This window comes from Anabrus simplex, chromosome 1 (genome assembly GCF_040414725.1).
Source record: "Anabrus simplex isolate iqAnaSimp1 chromosome 1, ASM4041472v1, whole genome shotgun sequence".
NCBI lineage: Eukaryota > Metazoa > Arthropoda > Insecta > Orthoptera > Tettigoniidae > Anabrus > Anabrus simplex.
In genome coordinates, this window is record NC_090265.1 from 61,738,333 (window position 1) to 61,757,360 (window position 19,028).

At 38.1% G+C, this 19,028-nt stretch overlaps 1 protein-coding gene across 1 annotated transcript in view; it reads left to right on the forward strand.

Annotated features, from left to right (window-relative positions):
* The first annotated feature begins 4,248 nt into the window (after positions 1–4,248).
* RecQ4 (RecQ4 helicase) overlaps positions 4,249–19,028 on the forward strand; it is a 136,881-nt gene continuing 122,101 nt past the window's right edge. The window contains exons 1-2 of the mRNA XM_067153624.2: positions 4,249–4,380; positions 17,037–18,666. Of these exons, the coding sequence (XP_067009725.2) occupies positions 4,270–4,380; positions 17,037–18,666 (1,741 nt within the window). The 5' untranslated portion in view covers positions 4,249–4,269. The remainder of the gene's footprint in view (positions 4,381–17,036; positions 18,667–19,028) is intronic.

Here is a 19,028-nt window from a genome sequence, read left to right on the forward strand (position 1 = left end):
CAGCTACTATGATCAAAAGTTTTGATGAACAGCTAACAACTAAGCTTTTTGCATTAATTAATGAACCCGTGGCAACTGGGGTGCTACCGCAGGCTTTAAAAATTGCTAAAGTTATCCCGATTTTCAAAGGAGGGAACACTAATAACGCAGGGGACTATAGACCTATATCCATACTACCCATCATTTCCAAAATATTAGAAAGCATTATAAAGGTAAGACTATTGGCTTTGCTTAAAAAACACCGATTTTTTATCGATCCCAGTATGGCTTCAGGGAGAATTCCAGCACATGACTTGCTGTTACTGACCGTATGTCGATGCTTCAGGAAAGCGTTGACGGTAACCAGATTGCGGCCGGATTGTTTATTGATCTCGCTAAAGCTTTCGACACGGTAAATTACGAAATTCTGTTATCTAAATTAGAAGATGCTGAAATTCGTGGTGTTGCATTAGAGTGGTTCCGCAGCTACCTTAGCGGAAGAACGCAATTTGTTTCCGTCAATAGTTATCAGAGCACGGACAAGGAGGTAAATTTTGGGGTTTCACAAGGGTCTATCTTGGGCCCTACCTCGTTTCTGATATACATAAATGATATAAATATTCTAAATTTGAAAGGTAAAATTATGCTTTACGCTGATAACACAAATGTATTCTACACTGGTGACAAAGTGGACTCGGTGATCAATAATATGCAAGAAGACATCATCGCAATAATCAAGTGGCTCAGTGTGAATAAATTAACTATGCACGTCAATAAAACTAAATATATGATAATAACTAAGCCGAGTATAAAAATATTAATCATTCAAAGATATATATTAACAACACGGAAATAGGTGAAGCCGATCACTTTAAATATCTGGGTCTAATAATAGATAAACATTTAAGCTGGGTAGTGCATGTTGATTACATTTCAAAAAGATAGCTCTAGTATCTGGACTTTTGACAAGATTAAGATATATTGTCCGTAGGAAATTTCTACTTACAGTATATTACTCACTCATCCACAGTCACTTACAGTACCTAAACGTAATTTGGTCTCGTTGCAGAAAGACAGTCTTTCATGAAATTATGGTAATACAATATACAGCAATAAAATATCTATACGGTAATCTTCCTTTTGACACACCCACTCGAGTTCTATGCGCTAATAGTAAAATTATGCCCTTATCTATGTGCACTGCTTTTAGATCATCAATATTAATTCACAAAATTAAACTAAACAGTGTCCTGCACGATAGTAACCACACCCTGAATTCAGACATTCATAATTATAACACACGACAAACAGGTGACATAGCTCTCTTTCAAATACACTCATATAAGTATGGCAACTGTAACTTTAAGTTCTCAGCCATTCAATCATTTAATCACCTTCCAAGATATTTAAAATCAGTTTCCAATCTGTCATCTTTCAAAATTAAATTAAAGAAAGTGCTATGGAATCAGTACCTAAGTAAGTAGATGACTTTCTTGATAAGACTTTGTGTAATGGTAACGAAAAGGAAATATTTAGAGTAACGTTCATTATAACAAATTTATGTATTTATTTGCAGCCAATGTATATGTATCATATTAATTTTAGACGCTACAAAAATTGTATTGTACAACTCCTGTATATGAGCCTTTGGCTCGTTGGAATTAATTAATAAAGTAGTATAATATAATATAATATAATATAATATAATATAATATAATATAATATAATATAATATAATATAAAGTAATATAATATAAATCTGTCACACACACTCGTTGAAGAATATTTGTTAAGTCGCCGAATCAGAAGTTTTGATATTATTGGAAGTTGTAAATGTAATGTTTCTGTTGGATTCCCGCAATATTAATAAATTTATCTGTCTCTTCTCGTGGTGATAAGGTTGGTCTACATCCTTCATAAGGTTATATAAAAACGAAAAGAAAATTACGCCTTTGATTTCATTGGTCAACACTCGGCGTGGAAGACGTGGCGTAGAGTCCGTCACATAAAATTCGCTGCCACTCACAAAGACCTAAATGTCACAACACATACATACATACATACATACATACATACATACATACATACATACATACATACATACATACATACATACATACATACATACATACATACATACATACATACATACATACATACATACATACGTATATCTAAAGAACAATGACCTAGGGTTCTTGTGTATGAGGACAGCAGATTAAAAAACTGCAATCGTTACACATCATACACAAAATATTTTACATACACACAGACCCACATAAAGACAGCAAGGGATTGTTCCACTACACAACGATATTTCTTTAGAGGAAATGTATGTATCTATGTATGTATGTTCAGTCCGTCAGCGATTCCGCTGGTGGGATCCTGAACAGCTCTGCCATCAGCTGTCATAGATGGCCTAGGCATCACTGAAGAGGCGTACTAGGGAAATGAGGAGTGAGGTAGTTTCCCGTTGCTTTCCTCACCGAGCCAGAGTTGCTATTACATATCAGTCTGCCAAGCCCACTGAAATGCATACACCAACTGACCCTATGAACAACTTTTTCACACCATTCGCGCGGTCTTAATAGATATTGAAATCCCTCCAGCAAGCGACATGGCAACACTGTGCCACCAAAATACTGATTTCCTGATTCAGGGAGTAAAGTAAAGTAATATAGCAAACCAGCAAGTATTTCCTCGAAAGTGTACCAAAGTCGAATAGGTAAGCCAGCGAAAGGAAATAAATCGCAGTGTAAAGATTAATAACAGTATTAAATAGAAGGCCCGTCGACGTCGTTTATGATTATAAGAGGGCCTGTACCGCAATACTAAAACAAATGCATTATTTTTGTGGTGCGGGATCATAGACTGCAGTCCACAGTCTGCGTTGTAAATGCAGCTCTGGTTAAGCCTACATTAAAGCAAAAATATGACAGATTAGATGTAGGCTAGCCTATAGGCTAGTAGTCGCTTAGAAGTGAAAAGCTTAACAGAGGATAGGGTGTTACGGAGAGCTACATCAAACTATTCTACGGATTGATGACCTTACAATAAATGTTATTGGACGAAGAGAAGAAGAGGAAGAAGAAATAGAAGGTGAATACCGCTACGAGAGGAGGGTGGTTATTATCAGGCCTATGCTTTATATTAAATGGAAGGCTCAAAAATTACTATTAGAATGTAAAATTAAATGAAAAGGGGCTTGCGGTGAGAATAGGCAACTATACGAATAATCTTATAGGCCTAGACGAATCATAAGTCATCCAAAGCTTAAATTGTTGATACATTCATATTGCAACTAAATTACTATGTCAATGGAAACATAAAGCTCTAAAATCTCAGAAAGAATTGCATATTCAATTACGTTTGAAAGAAATAGGGCAATTGAAACTGGGTGGTGATTACCACATTCCAACCTGTCACCTCTATCCTACACTGGATTAATCCTAACGAAGGGTGGAGTAAGAATGTTAGTGAAATCGCGGATACTAATAACATGTCACGTGACCCCTCAAACTTATTCTAAAGGTATTTCGAAGTTTTGAATAGCGTATTTCGTGGAACCAATCCAATTGATATAAGAAAATGTTTTATACATTCCACGCCGTCAGATGGCAGGCCAGTAATGAGACAATTATTACTTTTATATTTTTCACTTTTTTCAGAAAAGTAAGTAACATTTTAAATTAGTATATTAGTAGTTCATTCTTATGATGTCATTTAATGTTTATGAAATTATAATAATTTATATTCATGTTCTGAACGTGCTCGTAGATTTTCCCTCGCTTTATTGAAATAGTGCAATTTTGTTTACAAATGACATGAACAGCTCACTTTGCGCGATATATACATTCTACCCATCCATTTGTGTTATTCCATCCTTAATACTAGATCCTTTAGTTGTTGTGTGCTATCCTTTGTACTTCCCAATTGTCGGCTCGTTCCGTATGTCAAAGTAGAAGGCGCCAAGATGAGCCACTTCGGCGTGAAGATATAGTACCTTGTGTCCCCGTGCTTACTCCTATGACTATTACACTTACACCCACAAGATGTAGATGTTCACCCATACCAGTGATCCTTGTACTGTGAGATAAAGTATTTCTTAGTCACCATAACTAAATGTTTCTGAGTGTTCGACAGTGTTTCATTTACAAAGTATTGGAACTGGGTGTTAGTTACATACAGAGCCCAACCAAATATCAAGAAAGAAAAAAAAAAAAAAGACATGAACAGCTGTTCCTGCAGCTTGTAAATATTGTATATAGATTTGACAGTGCTGAAGTTGCCATGGATTTATTTAAAGACCCAAATTTTAGATTAAAATATCGTAAATCTAAATACAAAGTAAAAGTGTGGGAAAGTGAATTTCGGAAACTAAATGGACACAATCCAACCAAGGCAAGTACTGATTTTCAGTTTAAAAAGTTAAAATTAACATGGCTTAGGTTTACCGATATTAAGGGAACCATTGCAATTGTAATTAATTGCATATCTGCATCTTTCTTGGACGTTAATTGCAACATTTACTTAAGAAAACTGTAATATAATTAATTATAACTACCAAAAATACATTATTTCCAGTTTCTGCATTTTGTGAAAGGCGTAGTTTTGTTGGATAGGCCGTGAAATCTGACAGATGATAGATAACTGTTTTGAAATTTCAGAGATTCCTGTACTGTTATAAAGATTAGAATGCGCGCGGCTGTGAGCTTGCATCCGGGAGATAGTAGGTTCGAATCCCACTATCGGCAGCCCTGAAAATGGTTTTCCGTGGTTTCCCATTTTCACACCAGGCAAATGCTGGGGCTGTACCTTAATTAAGGCCACGGCCGCTTCCTTCCAACTCCTAGGCCTTTCCCATCCCATCGTCGCCATAAGACCTATCTGTGTCGGTGCGACGTAAAGCCCCTAGCAAAAAAAAAAAAGATTTGAATACGTTCTGTGATGCTGATAAATGTTGTTACTAATGCCAAATTTCCTCAGTGTTTGCTGTGTTACAGTTTAGTTTGAGGTTATAAGGGTTAGCCTACAACAGTTTGTTTTTGTTGGCTTGTTCTATTAAAGAAAGTGGTTCTAACTGTTGACAAAACATTTTGACAATACAGTATTGTTGTATGATTAGACTGGAGAAAAGGGATTTCATACATTTTGATGCCTATTATGTTCTCCCAGGTCTTAAGATGCTACCTTCAGTCAGTCACTATTGATCTGCATTTAGGGCAGTCGCCCAGGTGGCAAATTCCCTATCTGTTGTTTTTCTAGACTTTTCTTAAATGATAGCAAAGAAATTGGAAATTTATTGAACATTTCCCTTGGTAAGTTATTCCAATCTGTAACTCCCGTTCCTATAAACGAATATATGCTCCGATTTGTTCTCTTTAATTCCAGCTTTATCTTCGTGTTGTGATCTTTCTACTTTTAAAAAACCTTAACTCTCAGACAATCACTTTAAGCATTGCTCAGCTTCTCTGTTCGTCTCTTATAGTAGGCCTATGATATTTACAACATCCTGTTCAAAGTGTACAAACACTAGTGAAATCTGTCTGTGGCCTCTATGTCCAATGAAAGGCATTCCACTGGCCATCAACATCAATCTACCATTGATGATCTGCATTTAGGGCTGTCGCCCAGATAGTGGCTATTTGCAACTTGTGCCTCGCCCACTGATTGCCACTATAAGCAGATGTTACATTAACATTCCATGCTTCAAGGTTTTATGGCAATCTGTGGTATAGACTGATGAAAGTTGCTTTTGCCAAGGCATGAATGATGGACATATATATGCCCGACGTAGAACTGGAGACGGATACCTAATATCATGTATCCATCTGAGACAGTCAGGCCCTATTCAAGGTTTTATGGTATGGAGAGTTGGATCTTACAATAATTGCACACACCTCATCATCATTAACAGTACCCTGTCAGCCACAGCATACATACAGCAATTCATCCTGCCTGTCCTGCTCTCCTTCATGCATAACCATAGGAACCTTCTCACCCAGCAGTATAACAACCATTGTCATCCTGCACATGTAACACAACATAATCTGGAGACTGTTAATCAACTGCTGTGGCTTTCTTGACCTGTCCCTGATCAACCATGTATGGGGCTGGATAGGACATCGCATCACCCATCTCTATACTTTGGCGACAATTTTGGTAATTGACTGTATAAATAGTACGAGGGTGAATTGCCTGTACCTCAGCACTATATTCAGAATCTGTTTGACACTAGAGAGAGAGAGATTTATTAAAGAAATAAATTTTCCTTCCTCCAAGGATGGTGACCATTTGGATCCGGAATACAGTTTCAAATTCATTGAAGTTTAAAAATATCAAGAAATGAAAATTTAATCGTTGATGCTGTTATCTTCTTTTTTTTCCCACGGTTAGTGAGGGAGGAATGTCAATCACATGCTCAGGTACAGATGGAAATGAATGATTTGCAGAGGGTCCCTCAGTATCTGTATTACTATTTTTTCTAACTTGCAGAATGGAACTTTCAAGTTTTGTAGGAAGTATAGGTATTTTATACTTAGATGAAAGGTAAGGCAAGCTTGGAACATAAATAGCTTGTTTTTCTAGGTCCACTTCCCGAGCCTGATTAAGGTCTCTTTCAAAGTGAATGGTGGGATCTATGACCATTGCTTTAATGTCCTCTCTGTTGATAGCTGCGATGTCCGTCCTCCGTTTTGCAGCCATTTTAGCGGCGACAGGTTGTGTTGAATGACCTACCGGGAACCGACCTGACTGCAGTGAGGTTGCATGTCATCTTTACTGTATTTATGTATTCAGAAGAGGACAGAGGTGATTTATGAGTCATCCAAGAGTTTGCTTTCGGGCAGTCTGAATATAATACTACTCCTTTTCCTTTGTGTGGTAGGTGGCACCACGACTGAAAGTATCGATTTCTCATAATTTCACGTAGTTTTCTTCCATCAATCTTTGGGGGGAGACTTTCTTTTTTTATGTCAAGTCTGTGGAGTGCCTTATCTTGTTCTTCAGGTAACTTCCTTACATATGGTAGGTGAACGTCCTGAACATGGAGTAAGCGATTACAAATATTGTAATGCTGTGTATTTGCTTCCCATTCTGCGCAAATTATTCCCATCCCTATGACCTTTCTGGCACTATACAGTATCAAATTTGGAGTATCATCTGGCAGCATCTTTTTTTTTTTTTTTTTTTTTTTTTTTACAGAACTTCTTATAATTTTGTCCAGATCTTTAAGAAAAATGTTTGATAGTTGTGTCAGAGGGGCACATTGTAGAGGATAGATCAAACCCGGCCAAACGAACTCGTTAATAATCTTGATCTTTTGCTTTGGTTTTAGAAGTTTTGTTTTTACCAGATTATTTAAGTGAGAAGTTCTTCTGCTTATTAGTTCATATCTGTCAAAAGAAATTTCATTGTTGAAGTCAATTCCTAAATACCTAAACGTGTGCATAGTAACGTCATAAGTTATGAATTTCATTATGGTCCGTATTGACAATTTATCACTATCCTTTGATAGTGCATAATAACAGACAGTAGTTACACCCAGTATTAACGTGTGTATTGGTGAATACCCCATGACCTCTGTAAGACAAATCCATTGCCGTATTTATTTATATTTATTGAGCTTCTTTCAATCAAGTGGCCAAGTGGCCCTCTCTTACACTTATTACATGGATATTCAAATAATTTGGATAGTTTCATTATCACAATTTCCACATCAAAGTTTTACCTCCCTAACAATAAACATTTTGGATATTGCTTTTTCTTTTTCTGCCAATGTATTTTATACTTTTGTCACCTTTTCTGTAAATTAGTACGTCTCAACACTTGTAACTTATGCTGCTGCTCTTCTTTGTTTCTGTTAGTTTCCATAGTTTTATTCAGTACCCATGTGTTACTGCTGTTTACTTTCCATAAAAAATATAAACATTGCTTCGGTCTTGGTACAACCTTCATTGGTATGAGAGGGAAATATCAAATACGGTAAATCATTCATCAATGATCTGCATTTATGGCTGTCGCCCAGATGACAGATTCCCTATCAGTTGTTTTCCTAGCCTTTTCTATGTTTTCAAAGAATATTTTTCAAACATTGTAACGGTACTCCTTTGTTGGAAATAACTCGGAGCAAATCATGCTGCTTTCCTTTGGATCTCTCTAGTTCCAATAACAAACAGTCCTGGTGTGGATCCCATACACTGCAACCATGTACTCTAATTGGGGTCTTATTTGTTATCTCCTTTACACCCTTATTGCAACCCCTACATACCCCCATAATCATACTAAGAGATCTGTAACCTTTATTTACAACTTCGTTGACATAATTACCACAAAGAAGAACATTTCTTATATTAACACCCAGGTACTTACAGTTATCCCCATGAGTAAATTAAAACTGAGAGGACTTCTCCTTTTGGTAAAACTTACAACCTGACTTTTCATTTCGTTTACCGTCATACCCTTGGCTGCTGTCAATCTTACAACATTGTCTAGGTCTTTTTGTAGGCGACCAAGCTCGATAGCTGCAGCCACTTAAGTGCTGCCAGTATCCAGTATTCGGGAGGTAGTGGGTTCGAACCCCACTGTCAGCAACCCTGAAGATGGTTTTTCGTGGTTTCCCATTTTCACACCAGGCAAATGCTGGGGCTTTACCTTAATTAAGGCTATGTCCGCATCCTTCCTACTCTCAACCCTTTTCTGTCTCATCGTTGCCATTAGACCTACCTGTGTCAGTGTGACATAAAGCAACTTGTAAAAAAAAATTTTAAAAAATGTAGTTGCTCACAATCCTGTATCTTATTTACTACTCTGTACAGTATATCATCATCTGCAAATAGTCTTATCTTGTACCATTCCATGTGATTGCATGCCTGAAGACTGTGGCAATGGGGAAAAAAGGAAGGCAAATAATGACTTTGACAGGGATATAATTAAGGAAGTAATACCAAAGGATTTCTTCTATCCACAACTGATGGTTATACTCATCTGCATACATTTTTGTAACTCTTTACAATATCCCTGTATCTATGATCCAAGAAATTCTTAACTGTTTTTTTGTTTCGTGTAAATCTTTAACTTAAATAGTGTGTGGATTGTTTTGGATGTAGGCTATAAAGATTTTTAAGTAAATTGAGAAAATTCATGATAATATGGTCCATAAATTGAAACCCAGCAAATGAAATCTGTGTAAATAGTTTTGTGACATATAGTTAACACATGTCAGCTATATAACTCAGTACTCTAATCCTCATAGCTCAACTTAACTCTCTGGACCAGCAAACATATCGGAAATACACACTTCATTATTAAGTTGATATATGCTTGCCTCAATAGATCTGGGGTGTGTCCAACTCACGATCCCGAGTTTGCAGGCTCGATCCTGGCTTAGGTAATATGTTTTGAACAACTGTCAAAAATCATGTTGTTGTTGTTGTTGTTGTTGACATGTTAAAGCACTCTCGTAGTGCACTCTGTGTTACCCAGCAAAATACTGAACCATAGTATCCATCCAGTAGAATTCTGCTTTTGTTGCTGGATAGCAGCACACAATTGGAATATCAGAATTGGTTGGCTAATCACCTGGATGACAGCCACTTCAGAAAGTCTGCAACTTTTTAACTAAATCACAGACCTTCTGATGAAATGAAATGAAATGGCGTATGGCTTTTAGTGCCGGGAGTGTCCGATGACAAGTTCGGCTCGCCAGATGCAGGTCTTTTGAATTGACTCCCGTAGGCGACCTGCACGTCTTGATGATGATGATGATGATGATGATGATGACACACCCAGCCCCCGTGCCAGTGGAATTAACCGATTATGGTTAAAATTCCCGACCCTGCCAGGAATCGAACCCAGGACCCCTGTCACCAAAGGCCAGCACGCTAACCATTTAGCCATGGAGCTGGACTATTATTATTATTATTATCTGCCTCTGTAGATCAGTGGTAGAATGTCGGCCACCAGATCCCAAGATAGTGGGTTCGAGCCCGGCAGTAGTAGTCGGATTTTTGAAGGGCGGAGAAAAGTCCATTCAGCACTCCAGGTCATATTATGTCGGCATGTAAAAGATCTCTGGTGACGCATTTGGTGTTTACCCGACAAAATTCATTAAAAATCCATAGACACCCAAGAGAGATTAGCTGTACTCTGCTATCTAGTTGGCTTAGACTAAAATGGAAAGTTGAAATTGATGAGCAGGCAGCCAGATGTTGTCAAATTAAAATGTCTGCACACAGTAGCTGAGGTCATACAATTATTATTATTATTCTTATTATTAGTCTGATGATGTTATTCATCAAGCTGAACCACCAATGTTCGTGATTATGAGCGTATTCAGAGATTTAAAACTTGCTGATGGAATGGCGAAATTAAGAAAAGGAACAAAGGCAGAAGGTATATGCAAGAAATCAGAAGGCTTACTGTAATGAGTGGAGTTAAGCAGAGTAATACGGTGTATACCCGCGTTTACCCTCGACTACAGTCCTGTATATAGTCACACCTAATATAAAGCTTAGATTGCTTTGTGTATTATCTGTAATGAGATCCTGAGCTAATCTTTCACTCATCAATGTACTTACCTCTTGCAAACACTTACATCAAATGTTAAAAACAGATACCTAGATTTTTGAGGTTATTAATTACTACCTGAACCAACAATTAAAGTTATCTCATATTACAATGCACAAGTGAGTCTATGTAAGTAAATCTTCTGAACTGTAGGTTATGAATGTAATATTCAACATGTTTTCTTTGGAAAAGCCAGTACACCTTTGTTCATTAGCACCATGCATATGGGAAGGCACGTTTGACAATGTACAGTACTCTCATTTTACATTGAAACTTTGCATAATTCTGCTGCCAGCTGACTTCTCACTCTCCCAGCTGCAGCATGGGAAGGCGGGTGTACAAAACATCCCAGCAGTTAGTTGCTTCTAGCCCACCTGGTGCCTATGATTGTTAAAGCGTCTGACACCACAGTTAGCCAGTTCGAGTCCTGTTGGTGGAAAACGTTTTCATCATCAAAATGTTGGCCGACAGCATAGGAGAGATGGTGGTATACAATTTCTAATCACTAGATTGCATGCTAAAATCCTGGATTCATTCCAAATCTCTCTACATTCACATATGGAGCGAGCCTATGTAACGCTGTTGATAGTGATGTGTCCGTCGGATGAGGATGTTAATGCTAGAACTGCGGCTGGGTCATTTGTGACCCAGCTGTTAGTTCTTTCTTGCCTATCTTCTTTGTGTATCTACCTGGAGTGCTAGATTTTTATGACTTTTCATAAATAAGGGACGTTAACAACCACACATAATTTTAGTTTTCAGGGGGCACCCCCCTGTTTAAAAAGTCCAGATTTACCTAGAACCGCGGCTGGGTCAGATTTGACCCGTCATTGAAAATTATGTGTTAGCATCTGTTCTTCCATTTAGCCTCTTATACTTTTAGTCCATGTGTCACCGGGATTCTCCAAGCATATATATTGTGCCCAAGCCACAACATCGCATTGGCTTTGGAGGAAGGGAGAACTACAAAACCGTTTAGTCACATCTGAACAATCATGCAGTAAGGACATTACTCACACTTTGTTGTACAATAGGTTGTTAGTTTTGCAATACCGGTGTTTAGATAGTGTGTGAATAGTTGACAGTGGCCGCATGTCAATGATTTACTACTGAACAAAGTATTATTGATGCCATAAATGACATTTCCGATGAGGAATCTGAAGGGGAACCCATGGATTTTTCGTATGATGATGGATCACAGCTCATACCTTCAGATTCATTATCAGAAGATGATGATGCCATGCCATTTGAAGTTGTAGCAAATCCTGATAGAGCAGGTATGAATTTCTAAACTTTCATTTTGCAACGTATGGATTATAATTTACATACTTTGCAAATTTCAGGCCTAAAAGTATTTACTTTACAGTTTCTTTATCACTGTGATTTTTATGTTCAGGCTATTAGGTTTATATAGCTCGGTGCATTTTTACTTGTAAATATTATTTTCGGGTGGAAAAACTAAGGCATACTTTAACATTGTATCTAATAAACTCTTACAATGCCAGGGACTTCTCGCGGTCGTCAAAGGTGGCGTGGCCAGGAGCACTGTTCAGTTCCTTCAACGGGAGAGGAGGTCATCGCTAACGATCAACAAATTGTAAATTTGACGATAACGGAGAGGATGCGCCATCAGTGAAACGAGGCAGGCTTTGTTTTGAGGGCCTGAATCAGCTTCCAGCAGGTACAGAAATTGTATTTCCAGATGGTACGACCTGGAAAGTTGGGGTAATTGGTAATGTTACAGCTGATAGACGTGCAGCTCAAAATGTGTTGAAAGATCACGCTGGACCTACTGCACATGCTGAACGTAATGTGAAGGAGATTTGCGCAAGGGCTTGGCGACTTATGATCACGGACAAGATTTTGAAACATATTGTGACATGTACTGAGACTGACGCACATAGTGTACGGTTGTCAGATGATTGGTGTCTTAAGATTGAGGAGATGGAAGCCTTTCTTGCTATATTGTACATTCGCGGTGCCATAGGAGCTAAAGGCTTAGAACTGGACTCATTGTGGTCAGAGAAGTGGGGCAATCCTATTGTAAAATCAACAATGGTTCATGATAGATTCAGAGAATAATGCATTTCTTGAGATTTGACGTTAAATCTACAAGGTCAGAAAGACTAAAAGAAGACAAATTTGCATTGGTGTCAGAAATCCGACACGCCTTCATTGCAAATTCCCAATGTAGCTTTGTACCTGGAGTATATATAACTGTTGACTAGCAGCTCTTCCCTTTAATATGCCGCTGTAAAGTTTTGCAATGTATAGCCTCGAAACCAGAAAAATATGGGCAGAAGTATTGGATGGCGGTAGAGGAAGGCTCCAAATATGCCGTGAACACTTTCCTGTATCTCGGAAAAGATTAATAATCACAAAAAGGAAGGGTGGGTCATAAGTGACCCAGCCGTGGTTCTAGGGGGTAAACAGATCCCCGCGGTTCTAGTATTTGAGCAGACCTGTTGTTGTTATTCAACAGGAGAAGGCTATGTGCCAACACCGAGTTTCACCTCTCTGTAGGCCTACTTCATTATCATCATCTCACTCCCTGACACTCAGGCTGCCCGTGGGCATCAAACAGGAGGAGATGCACCAAGGGAGCCAAACATGTCCTCAGACGCTTCTGGCACTAAAAGCCATACGGCGCGCGGCTGTGAGCTTGCATCCGGGAGATAGTAGGTTCGAATCCCACTATCGGCAGCCCTGAAAATGGTTTTCCGTGGTTTCCCATTTTCACACCAGGCAAATGCTGGGGCTGTACTTTAATTAAGGCCACGGCCGCTTCCTTCCAACTCCTAGGCCTTTCCTATCCCATTGTCGCCATAAGACCTATCTGTGTCGGTGCGACGTAAAGCCCCTAGCAAAAAAAAAAAAAAAAGCCATACGATAAGTAAATAAGTTGCTTTTGAGACTTGTACTAGAATGTGTGTGTGACTGTTCTCTGTGTATTAAGTAATCAATTGAAAAATTGAAGTATGTGGTTGAAGATCCAATCTATTTGTTTGTATGCTACTGAAAGAGATAAATATAAAAGATGCTCAATATAATTAGTCTGTTATTGGAAATTATACATTTTCTAGCTAACTCAGTTCTTGGTTGCCAGCATCATGCACTAGCCATGCGTCATAGTAGGTGTATTAATTACCACCTGATGAGCCCATATTGGCACAATGGGGTGAAACGCTGGCAACCAAGGATTGAGTTAGCTAGAAAAATTATAATTTCCAATAACAGACCAATTATATTGGAGTTACGAATTTACTTATTCAGGACAAATATTTCAAGTTCCATCATCATCATCATCATCATGAATTCCTTCCAGCGAGCTGGATAGGATGTTTAAGAACAATGTGCCTCCATTTATTACGGTCCTGGTATGCTTCTTTTCTCTCTAGGGCATCCCATGTTTCTCCTTTCTTCTCTAGGTCTTCTCTTATATGATCTAACCACCTTTTTTCTAGAATGTCGAATTGGTCTTCATCCCAGAACGATCTTTTCAAAATACTTCCTTGGTGTTCGAGTCACGTGCATCGAAACACAAGATTTTGTAGGAATGCTAGAGCCACTTCAGCCTTGTAACACTCAGCCTTTCTTCCATGGTCAGGTTGACCTGCAGGTCTCTTCATATCTGATCATTCCTAATTCTGTCCTTCCTTGTTTTCTGTACAGGTAATCTAAGGAACTTTATTTCAACAGCTCGCAATTGACTTATTTCTCTTTTATGTATGTTGCAACTCTCCAGGCTATACGTCGTGATGGGCAGGAGATAAGTCTTAAACAGGGTCTGTTTAGCCCTCTGAGGAACTCCCTCGTCCCGTACTATGTTCCGTACTTGATGGAAGAAGTTTGCACCCTATTCAACACTTTGTTCTTGGCACTTCTATCATTTGATATTGTACTCCCCAGATATTTAAAAGTATTCACACATTCAATCTTCTCTCCTTCGAGGGTGAGGTTGCAAGGTGTATTTGTCCTGTCAACTTTCATTACCACTGTTTTGCTCTTGCTCACAGTTAACTTATATTCTTCAAACTTCAAAGATCCAGTCTCCTTTGAACATCTCTCAGCTTTCCTCAAATCGCAACATCATCAGCAAAAATAAATGCTTTAAGATCTTTCTTATCTATTTCTTTGAGTTCCTTTATAATGGTATCCATGAGTGAAATGAAGAGCAATGGGGAAAGAGAACTCCGTTATTGGACACCTCTTCTTGTTTTAACCCACCGAGATCTTCCAGTGGAAATCAAAATCTAGGTATCGTATAGAAGATGCGTTTGGAGAGTCGCTCATAAATATCCTGACTCTAGCATTCCTATAAAATCTTGTGTTTCGAAGTTAATGAAAAATTGGCTTGCAACAGGTTCGGTATTTTTAACGATGATATTTCAATTCAATGGATTTATTTTATTCTGTCGTTTCTGAACGCCTTGATTTGCCAGTGGTAACAGAACATGCTCCCCAGTACGACACATAGGAAAGCGTGAGCCAGGGTTCCATTTTAATGAAGTTTCCTCATTTTGTACATGTAGCTTCCCATGCTGCAGGAAAGCAACCAGCGGCAGAATGATGCAAAGTTTCGTGTTAAAATGAGAGCGTTGTGTATTGTTCTAATGTCTTAAGAAGTTTGGGACATGGCCACTTCCATATAAGCTACACTGTGAAGTCTATTGGTAACATGTATTTTTGTAATCTCTTTAGTTATTTTGTAATTGCCATTAGTTAGGTTTTGGATTGAAATATATGCCCTAAGAAAAGAAGTTAAGTGCCATCTGAACATTTTTGTGGAAAAGAATATGGAAAACACTCAGCACAATCACTATCAGTGCAGGGATTCAAACCATCTGTCCTTAAATATGTTGGCTTCTCAGTATGTCCACCTGCTTCTGTGGATCAATGATAGAGTGTAGAGCTCAGGATCGCAAAATTGTAAATTTACACCCTGCACAGGTAGACTAGTTGTTGCGGCACATCAGATAAAGAATCTGCATATAAATCTTGAAATATTTTGACATCACCCAAGACACGTTGTCATGGGCATGCCATCTTGTACATTGACTGTTGGCACATAAAAATACCCATGTATATTCATAGTTTTCATGGCTACAAAAAGCATGCAAGTAGAAAAATATATTTACACTAACATCTACAATCCCACCACTCCACAACATGCGTGCAAGTAGTTTGAAGTTGGCCAACAGATAGCACAACAAGCTGCATACAATATCCCTGTGTAAAATCAGATTTCCGGGACCCATCAAGCATTACTGGCCATAATTAATCACAGATATTGGTAGCTGTCAGCAAGTGAATGCACCGCACCATATTGACATCCGCACTGGAGCTCCAGGGAATAGCTCAACATTTCCAATATTATTTTGTTAATTATGTGAAGGTTTAAAGAAAGAAAGAAAGATATAGCGATATCTGTCTTATACACTATATTCCATGAGTACACCATTTGAAACTTATAATATCGCCACCAAATTGTGGCAGTGATAAAGGCGATGCGAGATGCGTATAAACTAGAATTTTCATACCCTGTTACCTACTGTTGGCTGAGAAACTACGAGAGTTTCAAAGCCTGATACCCATGTTGTACATCAGATAATGAATCTCCATGTAAATCTTGAAATATTTTGACGTCTCAGAAGACACATTGCCATGGATGGGTCATCTTGTACATTGACTCTTGGCACCTAAGAACACCCATGTGTACATGTAGTTTTCATGACTACAGAAAGCGTGCAAGTGGGAAAATATATTGATGCTAACATCTATAATCCCACTACTCCATGACATGCTTGCACGTAGTTCAATGTTTAGCCAACAGATGGCACAACAAGCTGTAAAAATGAACGTTTCTGGGGTCCGTCAATCACCGCTGGGCACAGTAATGCGGAGATCCCCAGGCCCATCACCAATGTGTTAATAAGCATTATTCCTTTTAAGGAACATAATTAGTGCTCGAAAACCATTTTCGAAGCATTGTTGGAATTGCTGTATGGGCAACATTTGTGATACCCTGTAGGTACTTCCTTTCTTCTGAAAACAGATCATCAGTTGGAACACCTTGTTTTGGAAATATTTGTGGTGGTCATTTTAGGTGATTCATCTTGTGTAGCCTAGTGCACATCCTAGTCTGTTATACCTGAACTTAAATATCTAATTTTGGGAATTTTTTTGTATTAAGTGTTAAATTTTTTGTAGCCGTTTCCCTATGATGTCGTTGCAAACAGATCAAAATTGAACTGAACCTGCTTTCAAAATTGAACTGAACCTGCTTTCAACTTTTGTATGCCTAATACTAAGATATAAATGAAGTATGAGGTTAACATTTGAAGTGTAGGGACAAAAGTATATCATTATATGTATGGTATTTATGTTGTGATATTTAGTTTACTTTTCATTCTTCTCTTTGTTGTAATGTGTTTGTGAAGTTATTTGTTTATCTGTGTGTTAATTTATTTAGTTAGTTTTTTATTTTGCAGTTGGATATCAAAGCCGCTGAGCCTCACGTAAGAGAAGCATACAAAGCTTACTACAAACTTAAAACTCGCATATTAGAAGACCTTGAAATAGTACTATCAGATGAATCAGAAAATGATATTCTTGGTGACTTGCCAGAAGCTAAGAAACAACTTTTACCCAGTGATTCCAGTGATAAAGTGCTCGATCAGAATGATCGTGTTAAACCACCACGAACAGTTCTTGGTGTTATAAATAAAACAGAAAATTCAGAAAACAGTGACGATACAGTCATAAAAAAACCACCTTTGAAGAAAGAAGAATGTTTTGTTCAGGATGTGGCTAGTGAGAACGGCGTGTGGGGAAGTCATTTAAACAGAGCAAAAGAAACAATAGAATCCCAAAGGAGTAAGGTGAGATCAATGCAACAGCGATCATTATCAGCTAGTTTCACTGAGAAACTACTTCAGGGGGCTAAATTCAGCAAGAGAAATCCTAGGAAATCACTTGCATCACGTGTTAGCAAATCAAGTAAAACCCGTACCAGTTTCTTTGAGGAAAATGCCTCCAGGTGTGATATTCTATCTGCTTCCCTCCCAGCATTCTCTTCATCCCAGTCATTGCCAAGTGAGGAAGAAAGTTCTAGCTCTGTGCTTGATTTTTCTGTTGGTGAACTTATCGACACAAATTTTAAAGTAGTTCATAATTCAACACCTATAAATTCCCAAGCTGTGAGTGTTATACAGCAAGCAGTTTCTTCCCATGGGCCAAAACTCATGCATAATAGGACTATGGATAAAGGGTGGTTGGAGAGATGCACCAAATTAAATGATTTTAGTAATATACATGAGACATTCAACAATTTTAAAGAATTACCTGACCAGTGTTCTCCTCAGACTGCTATGCAAAGCAGAAAAGAAGTTAATCAGGAAGATGCGATTACCGCTGAGATAAATGGGGATAATACAAAGGATATGGCTGTAGTTGTTGAAAGTGATGAGGATGTTGTTTATGGTAGTGACACTGAAACTGATACTAAAATGAAGGCCAGTGATACTAGCATAAGATTTGCTACTAAACGAAAATTTATGCCTGTGAAGGCACCCTCTTCCTCAGCGCATGAAAGTGAAATGATCCTAGCCAAAAAGCCTAGATCATTTTCTATGAGGACTGAAGATGTGACTGATAGTAGGCCTAGTCTTGCTTTTGAGTTACCTTGTACTGATGTAAAAGAAACATTGACAGCCATGAAACCTAGACCATCAGTTGCAAGGGGCAGTGAGGTTACTGATAATATTCCTGAAATTGAAGTATCTCCAGCTGACATCAAGGAATTGTCTGATCATATTATTGCAAAAGAAAATGTGGTGAAGAAACATGGTAGAATGACTAAAAAGCTGTCAGAGAAAGAATTATTACAAAAGAAAGTTGCTTCTGGACAAGTTAATGAAAATTTTGTACGCATTAATTTGAAAAAGAAAGTGTATGCTCGAGGTAAAAAGAATTCCAACTTTTCAAAGTATAAGAAGCTGCAGTGGAAGAAAAAGAAGAAAGCAGGAGGTTATGGTGATGATACTACATATTCTGGTGGTACTATACTGAAGTGCTTCTCTTGTGGTGAAGCAGGACACTTTGCCCAACACTGTTTGAAAGGTAATTCATTTCTTTCCATCATACTCTTCATTGTTTGAGTTATTTCACTTATCCTTTATTCATCCCTTGAACATTGTTGGTATTTCTCACTCTTCAGAAGTTGGGGATGTGGGGCTGGAAGTCAAAATATATTCTTTTGAATGTTCAGCACAAACCAGAATGCATTGCTCCATTATTTATTGGTGCAGTTTGGATTATTTTAGAACCATTATCCAGTTGAAGATTAAAATAATTTTGATTAACAAAATGAATTACTTTGCACACTTTCGCCCCGCACCTTGCCTAGCGGGATTTGGAGTGTTTGCTTTTACGGCCACTAACATGGCACAGTTTGGACGAGCAATACCACTTGTCTATGGCTA